The 21,806-nt window shown below is 37.5% G+C and overlaps 1 protein-coding gene across 1 annotated transcript in view; it reads left to right on the top strand.

Moving 5' to 3' along the window:
- Positions 1-6,187: 6,187 nt before the first annotated feature.
- Positions 6,188-21,806, top strand: part of LOC115418900 (hematopoietic progenitor cell antigen CD34) — a 39,216-nt gene continuing 23,597 nt past the window's right edge. The window contains exon 1 of the mRNA XM_030133438.1: positions 6,188-6,415. Within this exon, the coding sequence (XP_029989298.1) occupies positions 6,337-6,415 (79 nt within the window). The 5' untranslated portion in view covers positions 6,188-6,336. The remainder of the gene's footprint in view (positions 6,416-21,806) is intronic.

Genomic DNA, 21,806 nt, shown 5'->3' with positions numbered 1-21,806 from the left:
CCATTCAAAAGTGAGAGACGAGCAATTATTTCATCCCTCTCGAATCATGCAAACATTACACATGAGCTTTACAAGTCAACAAAGTCTATGTTTGTGGCAAAACTGTTCAAAACTCAAACTGAAAATACATACAAAGTCTATACACCTGAAAGTTACTGAGGTGATGTCAAAGTAACTGTTGCTGTCAGTGATTTGTTCAGAGTCTGACGATGTTTCTGCAGCTTCAGCATGGCCAGACTGTAGAGATTATCAACACTTCAGAATATGTCACATTGTTCCCAAATAATGAAGTAAAACATGCAGAGAGATGCAGTCCACTGAGCCGTTTTCCACCAACTAGATCAGGGGTGTCAAACTCATTTTCTTCAAGGGGCCACATTCAGCCCTATTTAATCTGAAGTGGGCCGGACCAGTGAAATAATAGCATGATAGCCAATAAATAATGACAACTCCAAATTGTTTTAGTGCAAAAAATAACATTCAGTTACGCCAATATTTACATTTACAAACTATCCAAACAGAAAGGATGTGAATAACCTGAAAAAAATGAAATTTGTTAAGAAATATAGTTACAATTTTATCAATAGTATGCCTCGACTTATCATTTATACATGTACATTACAGATCAGATCTACAAAGACAAAAAACATGCAGTAACAGGCAGAATATTGTTAAAATTGCCCTTAATTTTCTTTAGACATTTCAGGTTATTCATAATTGTTCAGGTCATTCACATTTTATTGTTACAGGATAGTCTGTTAATGTAAATATTTTCATAATTTAATGTTTTTTGCACTAAATCAAAGAGAAAAAAATGGTGTTGTCATTATTTATAGGTTATTATGATATTATTTTTGAGTTCGATGCCCTGACTTGCACTTTGCAAATTTATCCCGCGGGCCGGATTGGAACCTTTGGTGGGCCGGTTTAGGCCCCCGAGCCCTAAGTTTGACACCTGTGAACTAGATGGTACTTTACAATCTTTACCAAAAACGGTGACTTTGGCCATGTCCACACGAAACCACATCTGTTCCTGTCTGATCTTTTTCTTTGTCATTTTCAAAAACTGCTCTGAAAACACAAAGCCGTTTCAGGAAATATTTGCGCCCACACGAAACCACTGAAAACGACTGAAAATGATGTACTACAAATGCCAGGCCTGTATGTGGCGTTGTAATGCTCTCACAAAAAAACGGAGAAGAAGACATGGTGCATGTGCATAAAGCTTGCTTAGTTCTACTGGGTCTGATCCAATATTTCCTCCTGATTGCCCCTCTGGTTGCCCCTCTCCACGGTAGATCCAAGAGCATGTAGTAAATATTGCTAGCTATGGTTGTTTGTTGCTCATTGTAATGAAAGAGTACCCGAAGATTTTGATTCAATATTTCCAATAAACTCAATACCTGTTGCAGCTCGAGCACTACTCTGTAGTCCGCCATTGGGTACGGTTACATGACGTTTTTTAAATCCGATTTATTTTTCCAGAAGAAATTAATTCGGAACTAAAGTACTTTCTCTTCTGTTTACATGGAAATGTCACACCCGCATAAAGGTCTACATGAGAAACGTTAATTCGGTTCTCGCAGCCCTTCTGTTAGCTTAGCTTAGCATAGTCACTGCATTGTCACATGTAGCCAGTTTTTTAAAGGTGATTTGTTGTCTTTTGTAAGCGATTTTGTGAAATCCGATTCTCCCTAATTATTTCTTTAGATCTGCGACTTACTGCATTCATACAATCTTGGGACTGTTGTGTTGACGGAAGTTGGAAAATCTTTTTGTTGGAAAGGGTGCATGTGCTAAATTAGCTTTGCTTTACCATTTTAGTTTTGCATTAGTTTTTATTTCCCAGGATTTTATTCCTGCAGTAAGTCACATGGCCATGATTTGAGCCTTAATTTGTGATCATATTGATCCCACTGGGCTAAAGTAATGATTAGGGAGAACTGAATTTCACAAAATCAGTCATAAAATACTACGGATCACCTATAAAAGCCTGGCTACGTCTGACCATAGGAATGAAGTGATTATGCTAAACTAGGCTAAGATAAGCTAACGGAAGGGCTACGAGAACAAGGCAATCAGTGCACTGCAGTGCAAACTGATTTGCCCACTTATCGAACTCATTAGTGCATGACAAATGAATTTATAAAAAAACAAGTGGTGAACTCTTCCTTCAGGGTTTTCCAGGCTGGTAGATCCCATCAGAATAGCCCACTGGAACGGTTTGGGTTGACTAGACTGCATTGCATATTCTTCCGCCAGCGCAGAATGTGTGCGTCATCGCGACAGGACAAGACAACGAGCATGTGCAGAATGGAAGCAATAAAGTCCAAATGGAATAAAGGGTTTACATGTCCGAGGAATAATTTAGTTCGGAATTAAAAGGGGATCAAACCAGTGACTTTATTCGGATTTAAATTTATTCCGAACTATTCTTTTTCAACTAGAATAAGGTGTTTACATGGTCATCTTAAATAGGATCTAACGTTTATTCAGATTAAACCAGGAATAAATGTTGTCATGTAAATGCACAGATTGTTGCTGTTCTTGTGAAGTGGCGTCTTGCTTCTGGGGTGAAAGGTTACACAGGTGGCGCTATGACACTATTGTTTTAGAAAAGTTGCAGTTTGGTCGTACAGACCAAGACGTGAAACCAGCATTCTCAAATGTACCCACACTAGGACCTGGTTTCAAAAAGTTGCGGTTTTAGTGACTGAAAACGCCAATTTCATGTGAACAAAAGGCCTATCTGATACAAAACATTTACAGATATGACCAAAAGCTGTCTTCGTATGGACAGGGCCTGAATTGACTAGAAAGATAAACATATGCGCAGTTGACAGTACAACTTTAATATGATTAAAATATTACTTGTCTCTCTTCATTGACCTCCACTGACCTATTGTTCTCTATATTATGACTAAGGTGTCTCCACATCACAGCCCCAGGGTCTTTGAATGGAGACCACAATCTGTTCAGTGTGAATGGAGTCGTATGACAGAAGTTGCTCACTTCATTGAATAAACAACTGTTTTGTGAAAAGTGTTGGTTCCATGACAGTCAGCTGACCTCTTTAATGATCTTTAAGTTCTTATCCACAGCTTAGAAAATTACAGTGTCGCCAGGTGAGATCTAACATTAACTACATGACCATTTTTTGAGAAAAGTGAGTTTCAGTGAAGCTAATCCATGGACCAAACACATATGACTTTTTACATCACTTTTCTTTATATCATCCAAAGGGAAAGTAAAAATAAACAAACTCTAGCATGTCACTTATCTCTCCCATCAAGGCTAAGAAATCCACTCTGCTCAACCACAAAAGTAACTGTAATAAACATTAAGAGAACATTTGGAGAACGTTCATTTTCTTCAGAGAAGTGATGGGATTGGATTACAGTGATCGATGACAGTGCAGGTTAACAGGCGACAATGGAGTCTTGTCTTTAGTCAAAATAGCTTTGGTTGAGCTGACTGTTACCATGGTAAGAAATGTCTTAGTTCTAAATTGCTGGCTGGAGGTGATTTCATTTATTTTAAACTAATGAATAACAATTATAACTTCTCCATCTTTGTTCTTGACTTATATCGTACCTTTACATCAAGTTTTAATGAAAATCAGTGAGTAGATTTTGCGCCAGCCAGCTGACGGACAGACAGATGGACAGACAGGAGGGATCGCATAACCTCCTTGGCAATGGAACTGACAAGTAAAAATAGTCACTGCAGTAAAACCTCCCTGTCAGTGTTTTACAATTATATATGATGTTTTTGGATTCGTATTACTGTTGCTTTCTTATGTATGTTCCATTTTATTGCTGTACAGGTTTAATGTTGACCTCGTTCGAACTTCTTCACATATTGTTTAATTGTTTAATCTACAGTAATGCATCATATTCTATAACATAGGTGTCAAACATGCGGCCCGGGGGCCAAAGGTTCCAATCCGGCCCGCGGGATAAATTTGCAAAGTGCAAGTTAGGACATTGAACTCAAAAATAGTATCATAATAACCTATAAATAATGACAACACCATTTTTTTGTCTTTGATTTAGTGCAAAAAACATTAAATTATGAAAATATTTGCATTAACAGACTATTCTTTAACAATAAATGTGAATAACTTGAACAATTATGAACAACCTGAAACGTCTAAAGAAAATTAAGGGCAATTTTAAAAATATTCTGCCTGTTACTGAATGTTTTGTGCCTTTGTAGATCTGATCTGTAATGCACATGTATAAATGATAAGTCAAGGCATAATAGTGATAAAATTGTAATTATATTTCTTAACAAATTTCATTTTTTTCAGGTTATTCACATCCTTTCTGTTTGGATAGTTTGTAAATGTAAATATTGGCGTAACTGAATGTTATTTTTTGCACTAAAACAATTTGGAGTTGTCATTATTTATTGGCTATCATGCTATTATTTCACTGGTCCGGCCCACTTCAGATTAAATTGGGCTGAATGTGGCCCCTTGAAGAAAATGAGTTTGACACCTCTGTTCTATAAAGTCATCATATGTTTGTAGTGGGGGTGGGATTAAATAAATTTTTCTTCTTCCCACTCCTTTTCAAGTGTAGATGAATGATTTTTTTTAAAAAATTCTGAATTTGCATGTATTCTGTAAATGCTCGAAATAAACAAAGAAAATTGAAAATGAAAAATAGTGTCACAACCAAATCTGTACAAAATCCTATTTTGAGGATCTCATAAAAACAGTTCTCAGCTTTGGACAATGCATTTTTCAGAAAGTCCAAGAGGGATTTTTTATGAGTTTATTTATCTTAAGGAAGAGAATTTTCTCCACCCTTATGAACACTTAATCCTTTGGTTTATCACAAACATCCAGAGATGTGGTTTTCACATGTAAAGGAAGGGGATGAAGACGTGCTCTCAGACGCCTCAAAATGTACTTAAATGCAGTGCCTGTGTAAAAGTGATACACCTCTTCCTTTTGTAACGGTAAAAGTTCTTTTCTGTGCATTACTGCCACCTGACAGGAAGCTGTGATTCATGAGGACTCAAGCAGCAGAAATACTTGACTAGCTAACAGTCTAATTAATGTTTTACCGGGGTGATGTGACTGCTGCTGCCCAGCTGTGGCAGCTGTAAGGGCCACACTACTTACTTCTTCCCTTGTGGTTCTCAGCAAAGCTCATCTTGAGTCACAGTGAGGGGCCAATTGCCCACCTTAACACCCCACTGTTTGAGATGAATGTTTGATAGAGGTCTGGTGAGGAGGAAGGGAGGAAATGGGGTGATGGAGGAAAAGATGGGGCCAAAACAGGGACAGGAGGAACTATGGGCAATGGGACTGGTATCAAATTACAATCCAGCATGTAAGATTTAGCAGCGCTCCAGTTAACGCTACTCACTGTTGTTGATACTTTTTTTTTGTCTAAAAAGAAGGTGGACCTTTTTTTACAAGACATTTAGCATACCTTCACCAGTGGTTCCAGATGTGTGCTTCACAGAGAGCATGAGAACGGCTAACAAAAGTAGCGCAAACATCCTAAAGTTGCAGTGGGGGGTGGGGTCGCTTGCTTTCTGTTCGAGTGTGAAAGGCTTGAAGCGGGTCTTGTGGTGTCTTCACTAACAGAATGGCTGTTGTTGTTGATTGATGGCCATGCCAAGTCACGGGGGCTTCTTGCCACTGAAATGGATTAATAAAATTAGCATAACAGTGGATCACACCTTTGTTTCCAGCTTTAATATTCTGCTTCATGGTCTATCTCCATAAGCCTATTAAGGGCCAGTGTGTCACAGTCTATTGTCAGCTATCACCTTTCATTGTGTGTTGGATTACTGCTCCAGTCCGGACAGAGTTCACAGTTCAAGCAGACATTGTTAACTATGTTCCAGCAATAAAACACGTCACTCACATGCTGCTGTCTAATTATGGTAGATTTAAGCTGCGGAACTGCAAATTTAATGTCTATATATAAATAAAAGGGGAAAAAAAAGCACAGAGGTATTTGAAGAATGCGGCACATATTTTTTTAAACACAACATCCCAACAAGACTCCATTCTCCTCCTTTCCTCCATCTGCCTTGGTTCTTCTCAAGGGGTGGGGGCACAGAGGAAGGGTTAAAGTAACCAGTGGAAGACGGGGTGTAGGGCTGGGCCTCAGTAAGGGAGGAGGAGGTGGGGGGGTGCATATAAAAACTGACAGAACACAAGTGGTGCTTTATCCACCCTGTCCCGCTCTGGGTAAAAGGAAACCCTAAACTCTCCGGCTCAACCAGCTTCACCCTCTTCTCATTTCTTTCCCTCCCTTTTCACACACCCTCATCACACACCCGTCGGACGTGTGCGCACTCAGGACAAGAATGGCAGCATCATCTGCACCAACGACAAACAGCCCCTACAAAATGATGGCTTTCGCTTTGCTTCTATTACTCTGCAACGGTGAGTAGTAAGAAATTCTTATGGCACAGAGATGGTTCAGTTTTCAGAGATCGTGTGGCCATCCACTGAAAAAGGGAGGGCCAGGGGTGGGGTCCGGGTTGGAGGAGTGTTTGTGTGAATGTCTTAAGTTGAATCCAGGTTTTAACCCTACAACCTTTCTCCTCACTGGAATGCAAACATACTATCTCAACGCTGAAAACCAAAACTATAACATCAGAATTTTTATAGATTTAAAAGGGGATTTATGGAGGAGTTTTTGTTTTTGAGACACTGAAAGCAAAACTTTGCTGCAAACAAAAGGATCATTTGAGAGGGAAGGGCTTGAAATTATGTGCAATTATGCAGACAAAGAGAGTTTTACGCTGAGATTTCTATTCTGAACTCAATACTTTACAGTACAGTGATGCCAAAACAGAGCTTTGTGCATTTTTCTTTCAGTCTATTCTAACTCCATAAACTGTTTGTGTTTTCATTGGCATAATCTTCAAAGATTTGGAGGAAGAAAAAAACGTGTTTTTATTTGTGACGTACGAGTGGAGGGTGTGGAGCTGGGGCTGTTAATGTGTAACTGAAATGTGCGTGTTCTGATATGTGATGTGAAACCATGTGTAAAGAGAATTGTACTTGAAATGGACAAGCTCCATAAAGCAGCTTACATTAAAACTAATGCAATAAGCTGATTTATTGTCTAGTTGAAATTAAATACCCTTTGCACTATTTTCATTTCAGCCTAATCAATTATTAAACCAGTCTTGATAAAAGTAAATAATGTTTGTTCTTGGAAACTTTACACTGCAAAAATCAAAATCTTACCAAGTGTATTTTTCTCATTTCTAGTTAAAATATCTCATTACGCTTAAAATAAGACATAATCACCTAAAGAGTAACTTGTAAGTGAGATATAACAGCTTATTTTTAGACAATAGATCTTGAAAATCTTATTTCAAGAAATCTTACCATGATAATTTTCACTTGGCAATTTTTTTTTGCTCAATTCACAATTTTTTGTTTAATTCAAGCAAAAAAATCTGCCAGTGGAACAAGTGAAAATTATCTTGGTAAGATTTCTTGAAATAAGGTTTTCCAGATCTATTGTCTAAAAATAAGTTCTTATATCTCACTTACAAGTTACTCTTTAGGTGATTGTGTCTTATTTTAAGCGTGATGAGATATTTTGACTAGAAATGAGAAAAATACACTTGGTAAGATTTTGATTTTTGCAGTACACCAACACTTACACAATTCTCTACTGTCACTTTAACAAAGTTGATAAGTCTTTTAAAAAGTATTTCTATCAGGTTTATCTCAGATGCATGCCTCCTCTTTAAGTTCACTTTCACTCAAGCAAAGTAAAACTGATATGAGAGGAAATCGAAACTCACTGAAAATCAAACCAAATAAGGCAGTGAATCCTGTATATTTTTCTAAATATAAAAAAAACACTCCTTGGTGATTTGCTAAAGTATAAAGATGAGATGTAGGTCACTTTGGATTCTTACCCCATAAATTGTCTGTAGCGGCACGACAAAAATCAATGGCTCAAGAGAAGAAAAACATATCAGTGACATTTGCTGGAAAGATGAGTTGAATCAGTGCTCCATCATGGCTACATCAGGCTGAAATTCAAACAAACACAAAGCGAGTTAAGGTTAAAAAATGAAGCTGAGACAGAATTGAGGAAATACAGCTTTACATTAAAAGCTCTCTATTGTGGCTGGAAATAAATCAAATTCTGGATTGCTTAATTCAAACCTTGTGCCTTGTTCTTGGGTTTTCGCTTATGGGAATGAGATCATCAGCGAGAGGCAGCTGGATCAGCTTTGGAAAATAAAACTGCCTTGATATAATTTCAACCTAAAGATTCAGAACCAGGGGCTGTGGAACATTTATTCATCTTGTCAAAAGAAAAAAGGAAAAGAAAATTCATATATTGATGTGTAGTGCAATGTTTATCTTCTCTGAAAATCAAGTGCGCACACAAAAGAAACTCAAAACATGTGACGTGATGCAGCTTTGTCAAGTGTGCATGTCAAAAAAGATGAATAGCAATGGAGCAAATATCAGATATCATACAGACAGCAACCAAAGCGAAGAAAAAGAGGAACGGTTAAGCACAACTATATTTCAACTCAGGGATAAAGCATCTGCCTCCTGAGACAGACAAAAACCCCTGATGCCAAATTGTCTTGTCAACCGCTGAGATGGCAGTTATGTAAGTGGAGACAACCAGGCCGAAACGTACAAGTTTAGTGGGATGAGGTCAGAGCGGATTCACAGATGTTAGTGAGTGTAACGGTTACCCAGACAACCTGCAGGGGGGTCAAAGTAGGAGAAGCTGAACGGGAGATGATCAGAAACACCAGGGGGGGAAAAACCCAGGTTGCAGATGTTTAGCAGAGTTCTGTAGAAAAACCCTGAGTGGGAGTTAACGGCACGAGGAATTCTTCCATTTACTTTGTTGTCGCTGATTTGAGCATCTCCTACTCTCAAGGTTTCCGCTTAAATATCTGAAAACTGTACTTATAAACAATTTTCATAATACAGTTTAAGCTCTGGGAGTACTGTGAAGTGGTTTTAAGTGGCTCTGTAGTTAAGTAGTGTACCCTGCCCAAACTCAGTGCCAACCCTGGAGCATGTAATCATGTAAATCATTGTTTGTATAGTGCTTATTGAAGTAACAGATGTAGCTAAGAATTACAGAAACATGTCAACAACAACTGGGCCTTCATTCCTCTCTTAAAGAATGTAGCGCTGAGTAAGATTGGAAACTGAGTCAGATTATATTGTCAAGATAGCCAGCGGTGACAAGTAGGCATCTGGGAGCACACATTAAAAAAAGAAAAACACTCATTTAGTTTTTCATCCTCTCCCAGTAAGAGGGTGAATTTCCTCTCATCTTTTAACAGCTTTAAGTGTTTTCATCTTCTATTTACACCGTGTGAACTAGCTAACAATAAGTATTAACACAGTTGAGCAAAACAAGCTACTCTGTCCTGAAAAAATCAACCGGTTCTGCGTTTTGATCTGTAAAGTAGATAGACGGAAAAGGAAAAGGAAGGGAAGTCGGTGCAGAACAGAGAGATAGACGACAACACGCACTATAAAAACAGAGGCAATTTATGCTTCAGCAGAACACAAAATATATTTACAAACTGAATTGAGTGCACTTAAGTTCAGAGCCTTAATGGCCTATCACGGTTGTTTTTCCAGTACCACCCATCGATGTGTGTGGAAGTAATTACACTAGTGGATTTTTTAAAAGATATAGTTGGTCTCAAATTCTTCTGGAGAGATTCTATATTGAGCCTGTGAGGTATTGATGAGATCTTACTCATGCTGCAACAGAATCCCCTAAAGTCTACCTGCACACACTCAAACCAGACAGGCTCATTCAAGGTAATGCACACAGCAATGAAACTGTAGTGGGCAATTGTGAGCATGTGTGTGTGTATGTGTGTAGGGGGAGGGTCTGGGGGCTGATATAATGTTCGCAATTGAGAGCAGATGTCACGCTTCCTGATTGTGGTCCTAGAAACAGGCATCATGCTTTAGATAAGGAGCTGCAGGGGCCTTGGGGTGGGGCTGGATGGAGGCTGCAGCTGGGCAGCTTTGGGTGAAGTAAGTGCAGCTTACTGGCTGATTGAAACCATGAGATGCTGCGTTATTTGCCAAGAGAGGGGAAGGGGCTGGGTTCTGCTATTAATCGCTGTGACAGGAACGACAGAGGAGGGAGAGTGGACAGAGGAGGAAGGGGAAGGGAGTCAAAATAGAGGGGTCAGCAGTCTGTTGTTTCAAAGAGGGTCGAGTTGCAGAGCATGTTTAACCCTAAGGGATGAGGCTCCAATGTCACATTCCTCTGCATACTCACACTCACAAATTCAGGCAAAGAGTGGCAGGATATTGAGTCGTAAAAACACTCTTTATTGAGAAAACAACATTCAGAATAAATTGTGTTTTTGCTAGATTTTTTTCAGTCTAGAAGAAACATAGCCAGTATAGACAGTAGAAGAGGTGAAGGAAAAAAAATAGTGTTGCACATCTGTATTTCTGAAATAAAATTCTATATGAACTTCTAACTGGCAACTTACTCTTAGAGATAAAGGACCAAAACATACTTTTTCTTGACTCTAGCTAAGTGCTTTAGTCAATTTCAAAGCAGATTACAAACATGACGACAGTTAAAGTGAAAGTTTTGTTACTACTGTTTTGGAGCAACGGTGCGTTATTGTGTACTATTTTTTTCATGTATTAGGAAATATTTGGATAGACTATGTTTTACTCAACAAAAGACTTAATGTACATATATTCAATTAGGTAACAACATTGAAATCTGCTTCTAATTCATTTCCATTGACTGAATATAAACATCATGTGTACGTGACTATTTGTTTGACAGTGTGAATAGTTGACCGAGTCCCAGACTGAATGTATTTAAACACTCACATGCTAGAGAATCCAGTCCACCCTTCCCATAACCTTGACTCAATCAACACCATGCATGGCATTCACTCCAGTAGATGGATACATATAGGCTATTAAGGGGATGAGTTACTCTAATAGAAAAGAGGAGATGTGGTGCCTGAGGACTGTTTATAGAAACTGTCTTGCCTGAACAGATTCACACACACTCAATCAGTAATGGATACATTCATACATTCACAATTACCAGAGAAAAAAACTGTTTTCCCATAGACCCAAAATGGCCACTTCATCTATGGACTAAGATAAATGAGAGTGTTTTTATTCCCTATAATAAAACTGTGTCATATGGTAACGATTGCATGCTGATTGTAACAGGAAGGGTGCTAGTTAAACCTCAGACTGGGGTTTTAACACAGTGGTTCACTAACGTGTGCAGACCATTATCACCTCGCCATGGCCCATTACACAGCGCAGAGTTTTCCCTAACACAATAGGGCTGAGCCATGGGGCCTGCTGGTATCGGGCTGCATTTTGGGAGAGTTTTGTCCCCATGAGCACTTATTCCAGGAGGACTTCTCTGGAAGCCTGGCAGGAATCTGAAGCCTTGGGTCAAAGGAGGACCTACCCATTTAAAAACACCCGACAGCTGGGTCATGTTTCACACAGCAGACATGCAACAGAGACACACAGTCAAGGAGATGCATATCTGTTGCAGATGATGTGGAATTTATAGGTTATGCATTTTGTTACAAAATATCTGTAATTTAAAACAGTGATAACAAAACCACAGGTCTATAAAAACCTTTCCCTATGAAAAGCAAGTAACACAAATTTGCTGTGAAAGAAATACACAGCAGGTAGAGTTTTTGTAAGCTTGCAGCTAATGTGAATGCCTCAAGAGGTACTGATGCAAGATTTAACACAAACCATAAGGATGCTTGTTTGTCTGCTATTGGAGACGAAATAGCTGTTACTGTTCACCTCCTGGCGTGCTGATTTACATTACACTATGTGGTATATTGGGCATGTGTGTGTGCCAAAGTCTACATCTCACCTCAGCAGATGCCTGGGATTAGCTGTGCGTGACTGGAAGAGGGTGAGCAAAGAAGCTGAGTTGGGAGGGAGGAGGGCGTGGAGCTCGCAGGCTTGTCTTCCTCCAAAGTCTGCCACATTCCTCCATCCAGAGTCCCAGGAGATGGGGGGTGTGGGGTGGAGCATATCCAGACCACAGCCGTCACTCAGACAATCTGGTGGGAAAATCTTCAAGAGAGCAGTGAAGTCAGGGCCTTGGTTGAATTACGGAGTCAGGGCTGATTAGCACGCTTTGGTTAGACTTGCTGTGTTTGTCCTCGACACACGACCGATAACTGATATCGCAGCTGCTTTTAATATTACACAATATGTTGGAATGAAAGACGAGTGGGTGGGGATATTAGTGTGTTTGTAATGTATGTATTCATCAGTCATGAAATGTAACATGTTAAGGATTACTGCTTAGCCTGTTAAAAGGGGATGTGTAGTGTAACTATTTCAACCCTTTCATGCATAGTGGTCACTACAGTGGACATCTATTCTACAGCTGTTCTCTTATATATTCATGGATTTTGTTGTTTTAGTTCCATATCAGTCAACACAGTGGATGCTTATGCACCATCCCATATACTGCAATTCATTGTTCTTGATAAACCTGATCTGCAGTAACTTGTTTGAGTGTAAATCAATTGCTTATTATTAGATTGTAATTAACAGGCTTTTTTTTTTTTTTTTTTTTTACAAAAAGGTTTGTTTTTTTTTGTATATTATCTCCATGAAGTGAGTAGTGACTAGTATTAGAGTATGTTAAAATGTGAGAAAATGTCTGATTAGCTGCATAGTTTTCACACAGTATATCAGTAAATATGTTTCTTTGCTTCAAAAATTAAATACATGGTGCCCAGTTGAGTGGACTTTTTTGCAACTCAAATAGGTTCATAAAAAAAAAAAAAAAAATTCAATCGTATTGTTTTTTTTAATGTCTAGAGGAATTAAAACACTCAGGAAAAAAAAATTATTAAAGCTCTCATAATTCATGCATGAAAGGGTTAATTACTAATTACTTAATTACAAAGTAATGTATCTTGATTACTTTTCTAGCAACTATTGAACTTTAAAATGTAGGAGCTGTTTTTTTTATTTCAGAAGGTAAATACAGTTGAACTTCCAGCACTTGGGACACAAAAAAAGTCCTGAAAACTGATGGAAACTGATACCCGATGAGGGTCAAAAGGACAAAAACATCATACTAAAGGAAGAGAAGTGGAACAGTCTGCAGAACTTCTGCTGTTGTTATACCATTCTGCACTCAGAACACAAAAAAAGTCCTGAAAATTGATGGAAACTGATACCTGATGGAGGTCAAAAGGACAAAAACATTGTACTAAAGGAAGAGAAGTGAAACCGTCTGCAGAACTTTTGCTGTTGTTATACCATTCTCCAATGTACCTGTCACATATCAGTGTGTGCAAACAAGAACAAGGGCCACCCACTATGGTATGATCAGCTGTAATGATCTATATACAATGGGCTTTTTACAGCAAAAAATCACCAATGTCTTAATTAGTAACTGTAAGTTACTGATGTTTGGAATGGGTCCAACTATTTTTTTCTATAAAAGTTGCAAATACTTCCTTAAATCATTCATCCAAAAGTTTAATCACACGTCAAAGGTCTTTAGTATGAAATTATCTAGTATGGTATGAAATGAGGCAAAGCTGAGAGAGTCATTTTAAAAAGGTATGACTCTGACACCAGACTGATAATGTTAAGTCTAAAAAATGGTTTGCTTTAGGTGAAGACACACCCCTAAACTGGTGTTAGTGTTTGAGTTACATAAAGTCAGTGGAAACTTACCTTTATCCATGGCCTCTTTTAAATAAGCACAAGGTGTAAGGTGGGGGCCAGTGAAGAGGTGGTGGTTCAGAGGTCACACTGTCAGGAAGGAAGTTGGTTTGACACTGAGAGGCTGGAGAAAAGACAGAAGACACAACCGCATCAATTACAGCACAAAAAAGGACGGATTATCATCTCAATCCAACGTTAAAGGAACTAAAATCCTTAAATCCCATGCTGTCTTTAAAGAAGGCACATTACATTTTTATACAACCTCTATTTAAAATTTGAGAGATCACTGAGGGCATGAACTTACTTTCGATGAATTTGAGAGTACAATAAAACTGAATAATTATAAGTAGCCTAACAGAAAAAAATATCAAAACAGGTGAGGATAACAAGACATTATTAACTGTTAAACCGACCAATTAAAACAACAGTGTGGGGTTTAATGTATGTTTTATAGTGTTCCAGATAAAAGCAGATTTTCCCATTTTAGTGCTTACCAAGAAATCTGAAGCATATGCCAGTCACTTCAGTGTGTTGAATAATGACTACATGACCAGTTAAAATGATAATGTTGCCATTCAGGGCTTCATGAATAACCACTGCCTGTCAGATCTTGTTTGATTACCTGCATTTAAACAGATAAGTGACATAACAAACTAGTCTTTTACATTACGGACCATCATAATTCCACAATCTGCTCTATAAGCAGAGAAACCATGATAAAATAATTCAGGCCCATTGTGGTTATTTCCGTTTTAAAGAAGAGTACACATTTATTTCCAGTCCATCACCACAGTATCTCCCACCAGAGACTGTTCCAAACCCCACAAAGTAAAACAAATCTCACCATACCCTGCACTTACAGTGTCAGACTTAAAGTTGTTTTTCCAACACCACTGACAACATTTTACCACAGAATCCGGTGCAAATCATCCGATGACAAAAAAAGTGATCTACAACAACAAACCGTCGGCTTCTGCTTCTTGTGTGAGTTCAGTTTGTATAAGAAGGTTTGATTTATGGTCCGCCATCACACCTATGTTGGACCTCATTCTGTCCAGTAAAATAAACACACAGACCACCCAGAGATAGAGGAGAGATGGCAGCTGTAGGCCACAAACCCTGACAGGGGTCTAACAGAGAGGGTCTGACAGTCAACGACCTGTCACTGTGGACAACACCCACACTGCTGCTCTGAGTACCGACCTACACGAATACGTAGATGAGGCCCCAAATTCAGTATGGCATTAAAACAAGACTACCTTTATAAAAAGGGCAAAAATAGCTTAAGTCATGAATAAACTGTAATAAAGAAGCTGTTTTCATTCATCAATCCAGGTTCTGTAATTAGTAACATAAAAGCACTGCTAGATTTTCTACCTGTCAGTTCTCAAACTTCTCCAATCTTGTGCTTCTGCCTCCATTCTAAGCTCTATAAACTGTTTACTACCATGTAATTGTAAAACAATCTACTGAAGAATTGAACAGTTAAAGTGTAGTAGCACAATGACCCGTGGGAATCCATCGGTTCTAGAAGCAGTAGAGTTGATAAAATGGGGAGCTGAGCTACGCTTACTGGTGTAACACAGATTAGGAAAAAATAGAATGGCCCTCATTGTTTTGTATTGAAATCAAAAGCACCTGAAACAAATGCATTCATAGTTACCTTATGTATGTCTTTGAAAGGGATTTACATCATTACTGTATGACTTCATCACAAGTCGCTTTTCCATTGGATATATGCACAAAATTTTACCAATATTTACTAAATGTCAAAAAAACAGAAGTACATAATGTCAGTTTTTCCATTAAATCACAAGTGCGATGATTTCTTTACTTATTTTCGCAAGATGATATGAGAAGTCATGCTATAAACATGGTGATGAACATAAATATCATGTTGATTTACAGATATATTCATTATTATCATATATTACCCCTCTATCTCGTACTAAATTAAAAAATGATTTGGTTTCCTGGTGTGTCCACACATACCGTGCCGTGTTTCTTTTCCTTTTTTTTTTATTCATGTGACTCTAGTTGTGGAAAAGGTCTTTCTATTGCAGTTTTGCTTGATATACCATTTGCGCTATGCCCGAAAAGCCACCTCTTGCAAGTTCAAAAACTTTTAATTGAAAAACAAGAGTTTTGGCAAAATGTTCATTTTTCCATTAGGTAAATTTTTATGTGCAAGTTATATTGACACAATTTGAAGCTCAATGGAAAAGCGACTACATTCACATGACTTGATGACTTGACTAAGCTTACTGGTGTAACACACAGATCTAGGAAGAAACATAATGGCCCTGTTTTTGTTTTGTATTGACATCGACGTGGACCATAGACTTCTACACTGGACTGAACATGACGGTTTGTGAATTGTACAATGTCCGGCAGCACGTGAAGGCAGCATACGGCTTTTACACAGGACTGAACATGACGGTCTATTGCGACTCACTGCTGTCCTGTGCCTGGATCCGCTGAACTCCAGTCCGTGTGGTTGGAGTCTGCACAGAACGATCTGTCACCATGTTACGGCGAGGGGGTGTGGTCCAGAGGGGGACATTAACGGGCTGGGCCACAGTAAGAACCAGACCAACCTTGTTAGTGTGTGACACCCCCCCCCCCATTTGCAGCTGTGAATGGACTCGTCTGTAAGCCCATTGTAATTTTAAAAACATGTAATGACTAAAAAAGTATGTTGTATCAATACGTAGTTTTTGCCTGTCTGATCCTTGACCCAAAATACATAAGTACTCCAAAAGGCAAAGGCTAGTTTTGTCTAGTTTGTCAGTTATACAGCAGACACATATGTGCATGCACACACACACACACAGAGGCCACTTGGCTTTATAATATAGATTATAGTGTTAATTTAATGTGTCATGTCAAAAACAGACATTTTCAGTTTTAGCTGAGAGCGGTTGATTGTTACTACCTTTTTTTTAAACATATCAAGTGAATCTGACAGGTATAAATGCTGTTGGAAGAGAAGACAAAGGAAACTAAGTAACCCATCATTAGGTCAGGGGCTTAATAGTAAAGTTGAATGCCCTGTTTTTTCTAAGTTATTAATCATTTCTGAAGTGTTTTTTAATAATACATTAGATATGGGCTTCATTGTAAAGAGGTACCAGCAGCAGTTTGCATGACAAGATCTGACCTTTTATTTTTTTATTTTTATTTTTTTTAACAAAACATTTTATCCACTTCTACAAAATAAACTCCCAAAAGTTAGTGTCTTCAACGTTTTTCTTCATTTACATCCGTGGCATCCTCTGTAGAGAATAGGTAATACAGAGTAGAACAGACAGCTGCAGTGGACAGTTGCTGACACTTTAACATGCCAGACGACCTCCTTGGAGATTGCAGCCCCACCTGCTGCTACTGCACACAGACTGTTTGCTCTGTACTTGTGGCACCTGTCTGTCACAATGATTTATCGAAGGAAGTCAGAGGACATGTGTCACAATGCCACAACTGTGTGAAGAGATGTGTGCGTGTGAAAGCGGCAAACAACAGTGAAGTGAAGATTAAATGTGTGGCCTTTTGAAACAAGAATGCCACTGAAAGAAAAAGAAACAACACTGTGTTAGTGTACTGTACTAGCTAAACTTATGAAAGGATACTATACTTTCCTGAACAGCAGATCATTAAATGTGCAAACTAAAATGGCACATCAGTGGTGAGAGGTATTTGAAGGGTTTTTCACTGTAAAATGAGTTTCATTTGTACACAATTAAGGGCCAAGCAGGATTGGTTTTATTAACCGACTATGAATTATATGAATTACGTTGAGACTGAATAGGCTTAGGCAGAAACTAAATGCTTAAATATGCATCAAAATCACTTTTATGCTACCCAACAAAACATCAAAAATCATTCCTGCTTGTATCCCTCAAAAATATCTTTCTCTAAATTCCGTAATAAAATTAAGTAATTGAAATAATATTAGGCCTAGTAGAGGTTAACAGTTTTTCTGGGCCACTACTGTTACAGATTAAGCTATTAGTAATCAAGTAATTCAAATGAATGAACGGATGAATAATCAAGGAGACTAGAAAGTGATATGGACCATCAATATACTGTACATCTGTAGTAAAACTGAAAATCTTGGCATCAAAATTTTATGCCAAACTCCATCACAAAACGTAGTAGAAATGCACTGAAGCAAAATGTACTACTTAAAAAAGTACATTATTTTGTTTATGGATATAGTGCAGGGAGCTTAAAAAGAACAACAAAACAATACCATAATATTGGGTCGGATCACTTATATGTGCCTTTATGAATATTCCAACCTCATCCTATGTTCAATGTTCATGTTGTAAACCACATCCGAAAACTACATAGAGCTATGATCAATGAAAACTCCAAGAGTAGTAATGAAAGTGTGTAATGGTGGTGGGGCAACATAGCGCAAATGCATTAACATCATCCAACAGCCACTGGGAAAGTGAGAAGTAATGAGATCTGCAGAGGTGAGGCATTAAGGGAATGCTTGGAGACTGAGGTAATGCTGTTGTTGTTACAGTGCGGGCTATCTGAGTGAGAGGAATGCATGCTGGGTATTCTGGTTGGACTTCTGGATCATATACTTGTAATCAGACCCAAACAAATCACTTCAATAAAGGCAACAGGCTCATTAGCTCAGTGACTGCAGGGCGTGGCAGCGTACCCAGACACACTAAACGTGCCCTGAAAGTTAGTCAGGTTATTATCATTTACCACCAGGTGAAATAATTCAGCGCTGGAAATACCAGACTAGAAATATCCTGGCAAGACATTGATGTAGTTTGTAATATCTCAATGATTTCAACCCTAAAGCTGTCTGACTCCCTGAAAATGGAAAACACTTTAATAGTCTCTTACATAATTCACAAATTTGGAAAAAATGATATTTTCAATTCCATCATTACTGGGCACATTTCAGCAGCATATTTAATCAGGTTATTCAACTATTCAACATAACAAATGGAAAATAATTTCACCCACATGAAAATACTGTACAGTAGAAACTTATTTTGTATTTACACTTATTCTTCATACTTTAACTGTTCCATTCCTTGAAAAACCTAATAGAAGAAGCTTGCGTTTCAAAGTCAATGACCTCATGACGTGATCCACAGATCTGAGAGCATTGCTTATCTGCTGCAATAAGATCTTCAGTAGGCTATAACCTAATCTTCCATCACTACAAAGGCCACAAGGGACAAAAAGAAATCTAACTGTGATCCCACTGAGAAGCTCTCATACACTGCACAAGTTCATCCATTAGATGATGTTACAAAGCACATTTCAGCTATGATCTACTACCTCGTGTTACAGCTTTATTAAATAACGCCTGCACACTGAAAGAGGTGTCTGTGACCCAAAGCCCAATGATATGCAGTAGAAGCTGGAAATATTTCTGAGGAGCACATTCATTAATAATCAAAATGTAAAACATTAAATATGTGAATGATCTAAGGAACAGCATGAACTTACAGTACAGTATAGAGCAGGAGTGTCAAACTCATTTTAGTTCAGGGGCCACATTAAGCCAAATTTGATCTGCAGTGGGCCGAACCAGTAAAATAATAACATAATAATATATAAAAAATGTCAACTCCAAACTTTCCTCTATGTTTTAGAGTGAAAAAAGTAAAATTATGTAATGAAAAGGTTTACATCTACCAACTATCCTTTAAAACAATGTGAATAACATGAACAAACTGAAATTTCTTAAGAAAACTAAGTGCAATTTTAACAATATTCAATCTCAGTTTATCATTTACACATGTAAATTACAACATACAGATCACAGCGGATCTACAAACACACAAAGCATTTAACAACAGGCAGAATATTGATAAAATTACACTTCAGACATTTCAAAACGTTCATATTTGTTGAGGTTATTTGTGTTTTTGTGAAATGTTAGTTTGTTTTAGTGTAAATACAGTAAAATGGCATGAAAATGTTTACATTTACAAAGGGAAAAATTTGGAGTTGTGAGTATTTATACGTTACTATGACAGTATTTTACTGATCCGACCCATTGGAGATTAAATTAGTCTGAATGTGGAACCTGAATTAAAATGATTAATATCTTCAGTGTAATTTTTGCATTTCACAAATTCATCCCAGGGGCCGGATTGGACACTTAGGCGGGCCGGATTTGGTCCCCGGGCTGCATGTTTGACACCTATGGTATAGAGCCTAAAACTCAGTACTTTGGCTCTACTTAGAATACAGTATTAACAAATCTTTAGGTTCATTCAATAGATTTTTTCTACATTACAGAATAGGACTGAATAACTTTTGACACTAATAGGGTAGTAACAAAAAAGTGTATATATCAGAATGTGTTGCCATGCCTTTTTCTTCCTACTTTAAAAAATCAGTTTGTATCATTAAAACACCTCTTTCTGAGGAAATGTCTTCTGTTTAGAAAAGAAAAGAAAAGAAAAGAAAAGAAGAAAAAGGAAAAGAAAAGAAAAGAAAAAGAAAACTGTTTTTTCACAAAAACAAACATGATTACTGTGTAGAAAAACATTTGGCTCCACAACATGAAATGCGCTTCCATTGTTTTATCTGTGAGGACACTAATGATGCACGTTGGAACAAAGACCCTTTTAGGTTTTTTTTTTTACATTTTGGGGACAAAGATAATCTAAAATAGAATCCAATCTGTTCTCAAATCTGAAACAAGTAGTAAATCCACCTGAAAACACATTTTGAAAACTTCAAGTGCACTCAAGGACACAGATTCCACAAAGACCACTAGTCCACAATCCTTCTTTTACCACACTACTATAAACAAACCACACTTTATGGCATGTACTTTCTGTCTTCTTCTTTGGTGGTGCCACTGGATAAGTTAACTACCTGTTACCATTGTAACAACAAAAGTTCTGACCTTTACATGATAAAGATAGTTTGACTATACAGGAGACCCTCCAAACTTTTAGGTGTTAAAATGTTTGAATGGAGTCCTATGAGAGAAGTGCCTCAGTTCCCTAAATAAACAATTATCCTGTGTAAACTGTTTATTCCACAACAACAAGAGGACCTCTGTGATTATCTTAAACATCTTATCCATTGACTAGCACATTAAGACACCAGCCAAGAAGTGCTAACATTACCTAAAAGATCAATTTTTGTGCGAAAACAAGTGAAAGTTGGTGGTGTTGCGACAGGGCAGGCCCGTTTACAGCAGTTCTACATTGCGTCATAAAACCGAACCCTGAAAATGAACCCTGAAAAATACATGATTTAGATCTGTTTTGCTCTTTGACGTTTCTAAACCAGATGTGGAAAAATAGGCACTCACCGTAAAATCCCACTTAATTCTTAAATGAAAGCTGAGAAATCCACTCTGATGTAAAACGAGATCCACTGTCGTAATAATTATGTGCGCGTTCTCCTACAGCACAGCGGGAAGGGTTGTGATTGGCTCATTGTGAAACACGTGATCTACAATTACGCTAATTAGCCACATGCTAGCTATGTCACTGTTATTATCTGTGAGACCAATCAGATTGATATTTTCCCTATCAGAGAAACAATTGCAAGCCCTTTTGGTATATATATCACCAAGTTACACGAAAAGACGTCAAATATGGAAGCAAGTGTGTGTCAACCATTCAAATAATTATTTTTTTTGAATGGTTGTATTTCATAATTTGAAATTTTTTTTATAGTTGATTTTTTTTTTTTTTTTACACATAGAGTTTCATATTCTGAATTCATTTCAAAAACTTTTTTTTTAAATAATTGAATTCAGAATATGAAACTCTATGTGTAAAAATTCAACACTTAAAAAAAAAAAAAAACTATAAAAAAAATTCAAATTATGAAATACAACCATTAAAAAAAAATCAACCATAAAAAAATTAAAATAACAAAACACAACTATTCAAAAGAAAAAAAAAATTCAACTACAAAAATTTCAAATTACAAAATACAACTATTAAAAAAAAATCAACTATAAAAAATTCAAATAAAAAAAATACAACCATTCAAAAAATTATTGCGTAATACAACCATTCAATATCTGATGGCACACATTTGCTTCGATAGTCACATAACATCATTGGTATTAGTTCAA

The sequence above is a fragment of the Sphaeramia orbicularis genome, chromosome 5, assembly GCF_902148855.1.
Source record: "Sphaeramia orbicularis chromosome 5, fSphaOr1.1, whole genome shotgun sequence".
NCBI lineage: Eukaryota > Metazoa > Chordata > Actinopteri > Kurtiformes > Apogonidae > Sphaeramia > Sphaeramia orbicularis.
Note: the sequence above shows the minus strand (reverse complement) of the source record. Positions and strands in the feature narration are given on the sequence as shown.